This window comes from Biomphalaria glabrata, chromosome 1 (assembly GCF_947242115.1).
Source record: "Biomphalaria glabrata chromosome 1, xgBioGlab47.1, whole genome shotgun sequence".
Lineage (NCBI taxonomy): Eukaryota > Metazoa > Mollusca > Gastropoda > Planorbidae > Biomphalaria > Biomphalaria glabrata.
In genome coordinates, this window is record NC_074711.1 from 15,298,576 (window position 1) to 15,312,364 (window position 13,789).

General features: G+C 33.1%; 1 protein-coding gene across 12 annotated transcripts in view; it reads left to right on the top strand.

Moving 5' to 3' along the window:
• LOC106073093 (phospholipid-transporting ATPase ID-like) overlaps positions 1-10,945 on the top strand; it is a 94,748-nt gene extending 83,803 nt beyond the window's left edge. For 9 of the 12 annotated variants that reach the window (XM_056024385.1, XM_056024406.1, XM_056024398.1 and 6 more), the window contains 13 exons: positions 56-85; positions 504-672; positions 944-1,023; positions 1,190-1,291; positions 1,536-1,655; positions 2,302-2,399; positions 2,960-3,138; positions 4,156-4,442; positions 6,101-6,284; positions 6,825-7,048; positions 7,632-7,715; positions 8,520-8,765; positions 9,289-10,945. In XM_056024385.1, the coding sequence (XP_055880360.1) occupies positions 56-85; positions 504-672; positions 944-1,023; positions 1,190-1,291; positions 1,536-1,655; positions 2,302-2,399; positions 2,960-3,138; positions 4,156-4,442; positions 6,101-6,284; positions 6,825-7,048; positions 7,632-7,715; positions 8,520-8,765; positions 9,289-10,053 (2,568 nt within the window). In that variant the 3' untranslated portion in view covers positions 10,054-10,945. The remainder of the gene's footprint in view (positions 1-55; positions 86-503; positions 673-943; positions 1,024-1,189; positions 1,292-1,535; positions 1,656-2,301; positions 2,400-2,959; positions 3,139-4,155; positions 4,443-6,100; positions 6,285-6,824; positions 7,049-7,631; positions 7,716-8,519; positions 8,766-9,288) is intronic. The other 3 variants (XM_056024382.1, XM_056024375.1, XM_056024412.1) reach the window with 2 other exon arrangements.
• Positions 10,946-13,789: the final 2,844 nt, after the last annotated feature.

Genomic DNA, 13,789 nt, shown 5'->3' on the forward strand with positions numbered 1-13,789 from the left:
CCAATAATACTAGTCGTACATTATCATTTTTTAAATTTTTTTTTTTTTTAATTAGGAAGAGGTTGAAGGTGCAGTCAAGGAAAAAGTAAAACATGATTCTTTTGTTTAAATTCTGTTTCTGTTTGTTTTGCTTTATTTTGGGAGATTTTATTTTATTTATTTAATTTTTTTATTTTAAGAAATGGAAACATGATAATGCATACACAGTTTCATGTGTTGTACAATAAAAAAAAAGCAATTTTAAATTTTCTCCTTAGTATTTAGTTAGTACATGTGATCAGAATATCCAGCTAGATATTTGTTAGAAATATTTAAAACAAAATTCTTAATTTTAACAATTTTTTCATTTTTTTTGTTTGAAATTGATCAATTTGTTTTTAGGTTTTCAAGTTAAATCAGTGCCAAAAAAAAAAAAAAGCGCAACAATTTGTGTTCTAAGCTATAGTGCAATGTGCACTATTACTTGTGATTACTTTTATGTCTCTTTCTTTGATTCATCCCAGAAGACTCCTAAAGTTGATTTATCCTGGAATCCTTATGCTGAGAAATCTTTTGAGTTCTACGACTCTAACCTCGTGGAGGAAATAAGAAGCAACAATAATGAAATGACCCACATGTTTTTCAAACTGCTGTCTCTGTGCCATACTGTCATGCCTGAATTCAAGAGTGAAGGTAACTTTCTGACCTTGTAGTTTTAACACTCAAGTTCATGTATTGGTAGAAAGTTTCTTTTTTTACCCTAAGATTTACTTGATGTGTGCCTTTAAACAGAAAGCATTCTCATTAAAAGGCAGTCTCTGTAAGATCAACTTGTTAGCTTGTATATATGAATATATTCAAACTGCAGTTTTTAAAATGTCCAACTTGTAAGTCAACTAATCAGAATACTTTTCTACCCAGTAGACAGAACTGACTCTTTACTTTTTATGTTCCTATCTTTTAGGAACTCTGGAGTACCAAGCACAATCGCCTGATGAAGGAGCTCTAGTCTCTGCTGCTAGAAACTTTGGCTTTGTTTTTAAAGTAAGGAATACCACAAGTTTGTTTTGTTTTTTTGACAGACGTAGTAAATAGATAAAGAATGAGATAGTCAATTAAAAAACAAAGCCTTTTATTAACTAAGAATTATTATAGTAGGTATTGTAGCTGTATACCATTGAAACTACTGACAATTTTATTCTTCTTCCAGTCCAGAACACCTAGTACCATTACAATAGAAGTTCAAGGTCGAGAAGAAACTTATGAACTGTTGAATATTCTTGATTTTAACAATGTTAGAAAAAGAATGTCTGTAAGTTGGTCTCAGATTGTCTTCCCTTTTGTACAACTCACTTTTTATACACTTGTTTTTTTTTTTTACATTTGCTGTTTGATTGTCATTTCTTTCTTTTTTAGTGTCTTTGTTTATGTCTCTATGATTGTGTCTCTATGTTTATGTCTCTATGATTGTGTCTCTATGTTTATGTCTCTATGTTTATGTCTCTATGATTGTGTCTCTATGTTTATGTCTCTATGATTGTGTCTCTGTTCACCAGGTTATTGTGAGGAAAGACAATAAGATTCAACTCCTGAGTAAAGGGGCAGACACAATTATGTTTGACCTTCTGGACAGGAAGTGTAATGAGTTGAAGGAACTCACTACAAACCATTTGAATGTAAGTAGGACTGCTTGAGTTCATGCTGTTTCTCTAAACACTTCACACAGATTGAGTTCATGCTGTTTCTCTAAACACAGCACATAGATTGAGTTAATGCTGTTTCTCTAAACACAGCATGGGCATGACATCTTATCTTATCTTATATAATACAGACGTTACTTCAAAAAAGAAGATGATTACGTCCTACGCGTCATGCATTTAGTCATGCATATTAACCAATGACTTAAATTCTGCCAAGTCACTGGTTTTCCTGGCTAGCTCAGGCAACCCATTCCATGGCCTAAATTGTGCCGATGTGCCAAAAACTCAAAACTCTAAACACAGCACATAGATTGAGTTCATGCTGTTTCTCTAAACACAGCACACAGATTGAGTTCATGCTGTTTCTCTAAACACAGCACATAGATTGAGTTAATGCTGTTTCTCTAAACACAGCACACAGATTGCTAAGGAATATTGAGAACATTGACAGTGTTATAAACAGACTGAAAACCAACATATTTCTAATGAATGTCAATTGTGACATTTTTGAAAACACTTTTTAGTCAGAATTCTACTTTTAGTTCTACTTGACTAAGTTTTGATACTTCTGGATCTAACAAGCCAGAGCTCTTGATACATGCTTTCTTTTGTCTGTCCTTAGGACTTTGCCCAAATTGGTCTCAGAACTCTAGTCCTAGCACACAAGTATATTGATGATGCCTACTATCAAGTCTGGAAAGAAAAACACCATGAAGCCAGGTAATTATTATTTTTTCCTTAAGGAAATTCTGTCTTTGAAAAAAAATCATTCTATAGAGTTTGAACTGGAAATGAACCTAAATTTTGGTTTTTGTTTCAACAGAAAGCACTTAGTTCGGTAACCCAGTGAACTTTGATTAATTTATTTGTTGAGCTATTGATTTGATAAAGTTGTATTGTTATTTTTTTTTCTTTTCAGAATTTAAAAAAATATATAAATTGTTTAGTGTTTTTTATAAGTTTTTAATTGCTTCTCATTATAATCAATTAGAGTGATGTACTACTTTAAAAAATGTTTTTGTTTTTAAAAACAATATAAAAATACAAAGACTTAAATAGAAAACCTAATGATTAAATATTAAAAAAATGTCTTCTTTTTTTATTTGATCAAGTACTGATATTCAGTTGTACACCATACATCAGTTGACCATCTTAAACAACTTACATCAAGCAAATATCTTATATTAAATACTATACATAACAAGGGATTGATTGCTATCAGATATATTCTTTGAGAACATTTCAGTGCATATGAAATTGAATGCCATTGTGTGTTTCAGTACAACGATGGATGATCGTGATGCTAAACTTGATGCTGTGTATGAGGAAATAGAACAAAACATGATTCTTTTAGGAGCCACAGCTATTGAAGACAAACTTCAAGACGGAGTTCCAGAGACAATAGCCAATCTTGCTTTGGCTGGTATTAAGATCTGGGTTTTGACTGGAGACAAACAAGGTCAGTCTGTTAAAAATAAGAGCAGAGACAAACTTAACCATCCAATTTGACTGGAACTATTGTTGGCCTCCTTCAGTCGTAGAACAACTGTGTTCATCTGGTAGAACACTTTTTTATGTAACTTTAAAGCCCTATTCTGGAGAGACATTTTTGTCCACATGTAATGCTAGTTAGAATGGCTATGTTTTTGATGGTTGAAGAACCAGCCATTTTTAGTTTGGCATGCTTTTCTTTAAGAGCTGAGGGCCATCCATAGCATTCTTTGTCACCATCTCTCAACATAGTGCAATCTAGGGCTGCTAGTGAAGTCTAGGGCTGTTAGTGAAATCTAGGGCTGTTCGTGAGATCTAGCACTATATCTTCTTAGTAGTTAACATCCATGTCGCCTGCTTTGAGGTCCTGTTTGAATACATCCACATATCAGAGGCGGGGACAGTTTCTCTTCACCTATGAGAGTTATATAGAAATGTGCTGTTTAAACTATCATCATTAGAACCTTAGAACTACACCTATTATGACAGGAATCTTAGAACTACACCTATTTTAACAGTGTTGTTGTCCCAAAGAATTCATTTGAGAACTTTGGTATTTTGTTTAAAGATTTCTATCATGATGTTAAATTTGTGTGTGTGTAAATCATACAACTTTTATTTTTGAACATTTTGGTTGAAATAGTTATGGTGTTTATTAAACTTAGTAAACCATTAAAGCATGGAGCGGGTTGCCTGAATCAGCCAGGAATTCCTATGGCTTAGCATAGTCTAAGTCTCTAATTAACATGCACAACCAGATTTACACATGGATATGCTTAGGACATAATTATCTTCTGTAAAGAAGGAACATCTAAAAATAGACATTTTAATTAGTCATATTCTTTGTGCTGACCTTTGATTTGATTTTTCCCTTACAAATTAGCTATAAATTTACAATTATAAAAATGTTGTTTTTTTAAACTTGAAGAAAGTTATGCTTTATTTTATTTTAAGAAGTTATAATCAAATGTCTATACTTTCACAGAGACTGCCATCAACATTGGTTATTCATGCCGTCTGCTAACTGATGAGATGGAGGAACCATTTATAATTGATGGTGAAAGTCTTGAAGAAGTAGAGAACCAGATGAAGAAGGCACTTGAGGAAATCGATGCTGCTAAGAACAGGAGACCAGCAAATGATGTGGCCTTCCGTAACGGGTCAGCCAAAACAGACGTGCATGCTAACAGACAAAATGTGGAAAATGGCAATGTTGCCTTACCAGAAGAAGAGTTTGGAGATTTTGCTCTAGTCATCAATGGACATAGCCTGGTAAATGCTCTTTCTATTTTTGTATTACAAAGGTTACATTTTATCTAAAAAAAAATTATTAGTTTAATAAAATATAAATGACCATGACGAATGATTTGGGTTACCATGCATGACTAGATTGACCTAGGAACCCGCTTAGGACATACTCATCTTCTTTCTTGAAGTAACGTCTGTATTTTATAAGATACTAAATTAAAGAATGGATTTGTTCTGTTGTTATATAGCATAATATATTCAATCAAATTAACATCGTGAGTAAATTTATACTGCAACCTAAATTAAATCCAGTCACCACAGACCATCGTCTGGCTAAGGCCTAAAGAGCCTTTTGGTCACCACCAAATGAGATTATGTCTGAATAGCTCTCTTCGCCTGTCAATGTCTATAAAGCAGTGGTTCTAACCTCACTTTTGTATGGCTCTGAGACCTGATAATTCTATATGAGGCATCTAAGGTTACTTGAACGCTTTCATCGAAGATGCCTTTGCTCCATAATGGGCATATGCTGGCAAGATTACGTGACATGTAACCTTGATCTTCTGAGGACTAGAGTGTAGAAGTGTTAATCACCATTTGACAGCTTTTGATCAACTCAGGTATGACCCTCACTAGCATAGTGGAAGGCAGTTGACAGCAGATGACCTCTGAAAGAAATATCTGAAGATTTCTCATGATGGTCGTTGGAGATGCATTTGAGACCAAAAGAAAAATTCTTGCCAAAAACAGGTGCATGTCCATCAGAATAAAACTGTTTTTTTCTGTATCATAGTGCCCAAAAATGTAGGTCACAACTGGGTTTCCTTGGCTACCTGAAATACTGCACTCATCAAAGACAAATCAAATGCAAAATTTGATACTTGATATAACAATAAATGTATTAAACGGTATATTCCAGATATTAAACATGGTCAAGAGGCAATTTTTGAACTTGTATACAATATAAGTAACCTTAAAAATATGAGCAACAAAAATTTTTAGAAACATGTTCCAATTGTACCTCAAAATGTCAAAATTAACTGATCTTACAGAAAAGCAGATACAAATGGAAAGGAACTTAGTGAAGAATTAACAGCAATTGAAATTTATTTGAAACCTGAAATTGTCCTGTTAAGTTCTGGATTTCTGTACAAATAATTTACCCACAACTTGTTCCATTTTAGTAATTCACTGCAAATTTTGTTTAACTATATCAGTATCAATGGGTCGCAGCAACCAATCATGTACACAATAAAACTGTTAAATGTTGTCTTATCCCATCAATATTACAGATGTTACTTCAAAAGAGAAGATAGTTACGTCCTATGCATTTCAAGTATTGATCTAGGCATGCATGTTAAGCAGTTAAACAGTACTATTACCCAAGGAAAATAATTTTACTAGAAAGACAATAAGCATTGGCACTGAAAGCAAATTCTTTGTTGTACATAAAAGTATTAAATAATAAGTTAATAGTTTTTTTAATGTTTTTTTTAGTATGAAATTATAGTGAAAATGTTTTTATCAGACATTTCTGCTGTGAAAGAAACTCTGAAACATAGGTGAAGCTGACTGTAACAGTAGAATTTATGGATGTGTCTCTAGTTATGATTTTATGTGACAGAATTCAAAGGGAACTGTAGACTTCTTGCTGTCTTGACATAATGTTTGTACCTGTGCAGGCGCAGGCCCTGAAACCAGAATTGGAGTTGATCCTGCTCAACTTGGGTTGTATGTGCAAGGCTGTGATCTGCTGCCGTGTTACACCACTACAGAAAGCTCTTGTTGTGGACCTAGTCAAACGTCACAAGAAGTCCATCACGTTGTCTATAGGCGATGGAGCTAATGATGTTAGCATGATCAAAAGTAAGTCTTCTAGTTAAAGACTAAAGTATAAACTACAATTAGCCCCCTCCCCCACCTCTCTTTTTCCAAAAAAATGTTTTCCTCAACTCTGGCCCTGCTTTTCAAATTTTGTAAAAGTATTCATAACCTAACCACTCCTAGTTTCATTTAAAAATAAAAAATCACCATGAAGACCCAAGCAAATGAAGATTGCTTTTTTTTTTTTTTTTTTTAATTTATAAAAAAAACAGGATCTATCAGTCACAGTCACAGTTGATGTGCTATCCAATTAATGTGCCTTTATTTAAAACTCAATGCCATAGTAGAACTAATAGTGGAAGATGTATGTCCACATTATTGTTTCTATTAGAAGATAGGATTTTTTTCTTGTGTTTGTATCGATCAATAATTGTTGGATACATTTTTGTTCCAAGTTTTTAAAATAAAAAATCATTGCTTGTCATTTGCATAGAGAGAAATTCTCACTATTTGTATTGCTGATTATTTCCCTTTTATTACCTCTTTTACCAATTAACTTTAAAATCATTGTATTCTTTGCAGTGGCTCACATTGGTATAGGCATCAGTGGACAGGAAGGGATGCAGGCTGTACTGGCCAGTGACTATTCCATTGCGCAGTTTAGGTATCTGGAACGTCTGCTCCTGGTCCATGGACGCTGGTCTTACTTAAGAATGTGCAAATTCCTGAAATATTTCTTCTACAAAAATTTTGCCTTTACACTGTGTCATTTCTGGTTTGCTTTTTTTTGCGGATTTTCTGCACAGGTTGGTGGTTAGAACTATTTTAATGTTTAAGGGTATTTTGTATGGTGCACGGGTTGGTGGTTGGAATATATTGAATGGTGCACATATTTAAGAGCATAGGTTGTTGTTTAAAGTATATTGAATGGGAGGCATGTTTACATTTTAAATGCTGATGTCTTATATAAATTAAATCTAATGGCAGCTTAAGAGTCTCAAACTCCATGCTTTCTACATTTACAAAGTGTTATTAAAGACATTCTGATTATTTTTAGTATATGTGCCTTTCTACTCATTTTTTTTTTATTATTGAAGACACTCCAAAAAGTTGATTATTTTATGATCTCCTCTTTCTTGATTTACTTGACCACTCCATGCCCTATTCAGAAGTCTGGGTTGGAGTTGTGGTGTTTTTATAGCAGCAGAGTAGTTTCAAGGACAAAAACTAAAGTCTATGTCAAGTTTGTCGATGGAAGGATGAGATTAGGTCTCACTTCTGTGAGACTAATGGAAAACATTGACCCACTTTCCCTTATTGGTTTTAAGCTACATATTTGTTGGAACCAAAATAAATTAAAACAGTTCTGTATTTTATTGTTGTCCACAGACTTTATTTGATCCATTTTTCATCTCTCTTTATAATGTGTTTTACACATCACTTCCAGTCTTGGTCTTGGGGATATTTGATCAGGTGAGTTGTTTCAAAATAGCAGTTTAAACGTTATAGTTAGTTTCATAAAGCCAACCAAAGGGAAGGTGGACTTATTTGAACATGTGACCTTTGGGATTAACAGGTATCTAGACATCATTTCATTTTAGCTGTTTTGAAATACATGAGTTCAAATTATATAGCTGCTCTGAAATTCTTTTTTTTTTTATGTTTTCTTGAATTTAAGGCCTTCCACATAGAAGACAAATAAACCTTATTTATTTTGTTACAATTTTAGTTTCAATGTTGTTGTTTTTTGTTCTTTGCAGTTACTATGCAGTCATTTGTAAAAAAAAAATAAAAAAATTCAGGACTTTTACAGTCAATTATTAATGTAAATTAGAAACTTTAGTAGGTTAAAGACTGAACCATTTATGATTTTATTACTATCTATTAAGAAATCCTGGATAAATGGATTTGATTAATTTTAGCTCCTAGAAGTAGGCAAAGTTGGTGAATGTCATCCAATACTTTTGAGAAATTAAATCAGATTACATCTTTCTGCTCATTATCTAAACTTTGATTAGTGAAGATTAGTGAAGTCTCACTTAATGTATATTTCCTTAAGACTGTCATCTAGAACATTATTCTTATTTAGTGTGCCTTTGAATACTCTTGCTTATTCAAAATTATTTTGAGTATTAGTTTATTTCACTTGGCCGAAATTTCCTATTTGGTTTTAAATTTTAATAAGTCTTAACATATACTTCTGAATGCTAATTTAAAATTGTATGTATATTTTAATTCTGTATAAAGTGAATTTTAAAATGTAGCCTTGTGTTTCAGGATGTCAATGACAGCTACTGTCTGAGGTATCCCAAACTGTATGAACCAGGCATGAAGAATACATTGTTTAATAAGAAAGTCTTTTCTTGGAGCGTTGCTGAAGGAGTCATATCATCACTGGTCCTGTTTTTCATTCCTTATGGGACTTTTCTGATGGGCGTAGACTCGAATGGGCAGGATGTAACAGATGTACAATCCTTTGGTACAGTAGTGGCAGCAGGTCTGGTTTTGACTGTCAATCTCAGGGTGAGAGCTTATTTAAAAGGCTATTAAGATCTGGAAACTTTTGGTTGGGCTTGTATTTGTAGTTTTATTTCATTCAAGAAAACTTGCTGCCAACATTGAAACCAGCAGCATTGTTGACATGTTTCTTTCAAGTGTCATTTTAAACAGAAATTCAATTTCATTTAAGTGTTCTTCTTACTACCTGTATCTAAAAAAAGATTTTAAATAAATTTTTACTAGCTGTAAGCTGTGTTTTATTTATTATGTTGTAAAAATTGGTGCCTGTTTATTATTCTAAATTTTTGAAATAAGAAAGTGTTGTCCTGTAAAAAAAAAAGAAGATTTTTTTTGCTTTAAAACTTTGAAAAAAAAACAAAACTGGAATTGAAAATTTGACCTTTGGGGTCATTTCCATTACGTAACTGAATATGGAAAGTGCTTAGTTGATACATGATTAGGAAAAACAGTATAAAATAAATAATGAAGGGCTATGAATATTTAAAATGTTATATAAACAATAATAATTCTTTTTTTGTTATTTCAGTGTGCTCTGGATACTAGCTACTGGACAGGTTTTAATCACTTTGTAATATGGGGCAGTATTATTTACTACTTCTGCTTCCATTTGGCTTTCTATTCTGACGCTATTCGCTATAAGTACTCTGGAGTGGCTTTCAAAGTGTTTGGTCTGTCCAAGTTCTGGTTCTGTCTTTTGATTACCAGCACTGTACTTATTGTGCCCATGGTGGCTTACAGGTTCTACACCACCAATGTCTGCCCAACCCTCTCTGACAGAGTCAGGCTCAGGCAGCGAATGAAGAAGTCCAAATCTAAATTTGGCAGAGACTTAAGAATCTTGCGCCACTCTACTATCCGCAGAAGTGGCCGTTCTGTGCGCTCAGGGTATGCTTTTGCTCACCAGGCTGGTTTTGGAGAGCTCATAACCAGTGGGCTGAACATGAGGGACCGTGTGAAGGAAAAACATAATTCAGTAGTGCTTACTCGTGTAGTGAAAGGACAAAATGACAGCAAAGCTCAACCTACTAATGGTCAGACGCTCCAACCCAAGCTGGTTGCTTCAGCAGATTCTAGAATGCCAAAAGGGCACAATGACAGGACTGCACCTCCCACCAACGGGCAGACTCACCAACCAAAACCAGTTGCTTCAGGGGATACTAGAATACAGAAAGGGCAAGGGGACAGGACACTTCAGCCGACCACTGGTGAGACTCATCAACCCAGACCCATTACTCCAACTGATCCTAGGACTAGTCCTGGGGGTAAAGTGGTGTTTGTTGAAAGGTTGTGACACATGAGGGTCACACGACTGACTGGGGAAGTGGATTGTGATACAAGTGCAAATATTTGTTTCTTTATTCAACATGCTGTCCAATGTTCATTCTTTCTTCAGTCGACCTTAGAAACCATTTCTTCGTTACACACAGCATCTTTCATTATCTCATTTGTTGACAACTTTCATGGAGGAATAGATGATTGTTTCTATCGCCATCATACATAAAAGATTTATTTATATGAATTGTATTGAATAATAGCTAAACATTTTATTATTGTTTTATTTTATTCTTTCTGTATAAACTTGTTATTTGTTAATATGAACATGAACAACCTTGAAACTAAAACAAACAATGCTAACGTAATCATAACACATAGAGGAATCCCCAACTTGTAAACCTCTAGACTCAAACATAGTTTTGATGTTTCAACTCACATTATTAAACAGTAAATTTATTACAAAATTTACCATCACAAATCATTCATGAAATGAAAACAGTTTTTATTATAGGCTAGGTCTAGTGATACAAGGTTATCATTTTTTTAATAGTATTTTATATGAAAATTTTGAATTCCAATATCGGATTAAAAAACAAAAACAATATTTGGCTAGCACCAGTTACTAACAATTATCATTTCATAAGCTGAAACACTTTAAGAATATTTGCTAACGCTGAGCAAGTTATTATTTGGTACATTATAAAGAAAAGAAATGGAAATCTTATCTTATCTTATATGATACAGACGTTACTTCAAAAAAGAAGATGATTACATCCTATGCTTCATGCATTTAGTCATGCATATGCATGCTTTTCTCATAACTCCCTTTGTTCATATGATTGAGAATATTGTTTATCTAGTTGGGGATGTGTCTTATCTATGCTGTAATATCATCATGTATATATACACACAAATATCTGCATCCATTTTCTTTGTTGAAAAGCTGCAATTTTTCCAATTGAATGCCTTTTGCATCAAAGTCATTTCAAGTCTTTCTTCCATCATCATTCATTGTTCTTTGACTCGCCCCAGCTCCCATTTTGTTTTCTTACATATCTTCTTGGTTTTGTTTTTTATCCATAATGTACCAGAGTTCTCTGCAAACCATATCACAGGAAAATTCCAGCTTTAAAAAAATATTTTTTTTTTTTAACTTTACAGAAAGTTAAAGTGAAAATATCAGCCATTATTGTTATTGTAGAAACATCCGTTGTAAAGGCAAGGCTTTTGAAACCTATCAGAAATAATGTTCAAAAACAATAATAAACACAGAGTAAAACAGTAATGCCTTCTCTAAAAATATTTATACTTTATACAAAATTTTTATGAATTTAATCACACAAAAATATAGTGGCTGGTTCCATTGTACTAAAATGAAAAACAAAACTAACAAACCCAGAATCAAGATTTGTGTTCATATTTTGTTGGCATAATTTATTTCAAAAGAAGACAAACAGAAACTGCATAATTGATTGATGCTGTAAGGAGTGAGCTGCCTTGTTGTAGATGTTGAATGTTAGAACACTTCGTAAGCTCAGTTAAAGAGGGATAATGATCAAGTCATGTATATAGTATAATTAGTGATATTTTTACCAACATACAGTGTTTTAAATGAATGTTTATCATATTTCATTCCCCTCTTTCTTTTTTGTCATTTCTGTATTAATGGGATGGTAAGCTGATGTCCAATAATCTCTTGAAAAGCTTCATATTGTTTGAAATATAGTTTGTTATGTTTTAGTAGGTTTAAATTAGTTTCGAACATGTCATTAGTAACGTTTAGTATATTATTTAAACTGAAACACCTCCAGACAAACTCTGCATCATTCTAAAATGGTCGAGAGGCCAAGTGCGCTTGAACTTGGCTTGGCTACCAAGAAGGGGGCTTGAGGTTCGACACCCGACTCGGGCAGAGTTGTGTTTACTGAGCGCCTAGAGGCAGCACGGAAAACCAACTCCTAGATACCCCCTCCCCCACTAGTCCACAAATGAGATTGGACCAAAAGCGCTCTGAGCATGCTATAAGCATGAAAGTAGCGCTATATAAAAGCTATAATATATATAAAGTGAAGTCTTGCTACTACAATGTGATTTTGTCCCTTAAAAGCACACATTAGAAAGGACAGTCTACTAAGTATTATGCCCGACCCATCTGATAGATTTGTAATTTAAATGTATACATACAAATACTGGTCAAAAGGTGTGAGCAAACCTTTTTTGTTTGTTTGTATGCTTGAAATCATTGCATTATCAGACAATTTCCTTCCTTTGAATCATGAAAGTCAAAACACTTTTGTCAGAAGTCTCCCAGCCTTTGTTGGTTTCCCCTGTGCTGGCAGCAATGACGCTCTTGATTCTTTACTACTATGCTAGTTGTGATAGCTTCAACTCATGTTTAATGTACTGCTTTCAACATTTGCTAGTTCATTTATATTATATAAATATAATTTTACACACATATAAATAAATAAATGAATATATATATATATATATCTATACATAAATATATTTATAAATAAACCTACAATTTATCTCTACATATGTTTCTTATGTCATGTTGATGCAAGTGGTTTCCCCCAAATTTGATCCTTAATGTTTTGTGCTATTGTTGATTTCAATAGAAGGGCGTGAAACATGTTATTTTCTTTCTTCTTTATTTAGCTGGCACATTAGTTACATGGTCCCAATCATTGGAGGCATATGTTAGCTTGCTAAGTGTCCCTAGTTGTTTTTTTTTATGTACTGTTAACATACTAGAAGGCTAGATTATAGCTCTTGAGGTACTATTAAAGACAGGCTAACCACAGGATGAGAATGGACAGATTTCTTTCCATTTTCATTATGTGTGTTTATAATGAACGTTCTGTAAAGGCACCCACCATGACAATCTGGCGGTTTCAAAATTAATATTCTGATTATTAGTTTACAATGACTCAGTTGTATATGGTCCATATGAGAGTTTCTATTTTATCAAGGCTTAGTATATTTTCAACTGAAACATTCATTAGAAAAAAGTCACTTCTTAGTTCTAACTAAAGCAGAGATGAGTAATTTTGACTTCACCATAGTGATCTAAAGTAAGCAGCTATTTCTATTACCTTGGAACACTTTTATTTAAAACTACCTCATTCTTTGACCTAAGTTCTTGGTCTAACCAAAGAAAGGCTAATCTTTGTCTCCTTTTTTTTTTTTTTTTTTACATTTTCTACTTTGCTTAATGCATAATATAAAATTTATGATCAAGTCTTGAATTATCCAAAGGCTACTTTTGAAAAGGCTTTCTGCAATATATCATTATAAGTATCAGTGTTAATTGTGTTGTTTTTGTGTACATCTATGACAAGGATTTAAAAAAAAAAGATAAAGATATTTTGCCCCTAATATTGTTAATAACAACATAATGTTTTTATTGCTAAATTGTTTTCCCTTTTGCTAATTGTACTGTTGATCATATTGTGGTGTTACATTACTCATTTCTCAACATTGATTACATTTTTCAACCCTATGTTTTTCATACTTATATGACAATGGCCTTGAATTGGTTCACTAAGTCCATCAAGATAACTATAACAGAGACACAACCTGGTCCAATCACGAGAATGTAGTAAAAAATAATAATTAGTTATTTTTATTTTGCTGGACTTTTCTGGAACTTGAAAAAAAATGTCATTATTTATAGGTATTCAAAAGTGAATCTATTCTTTACCAACTGTTGATGTCATTACTATCTCTCAAGACAAGCCCTGCTGTTT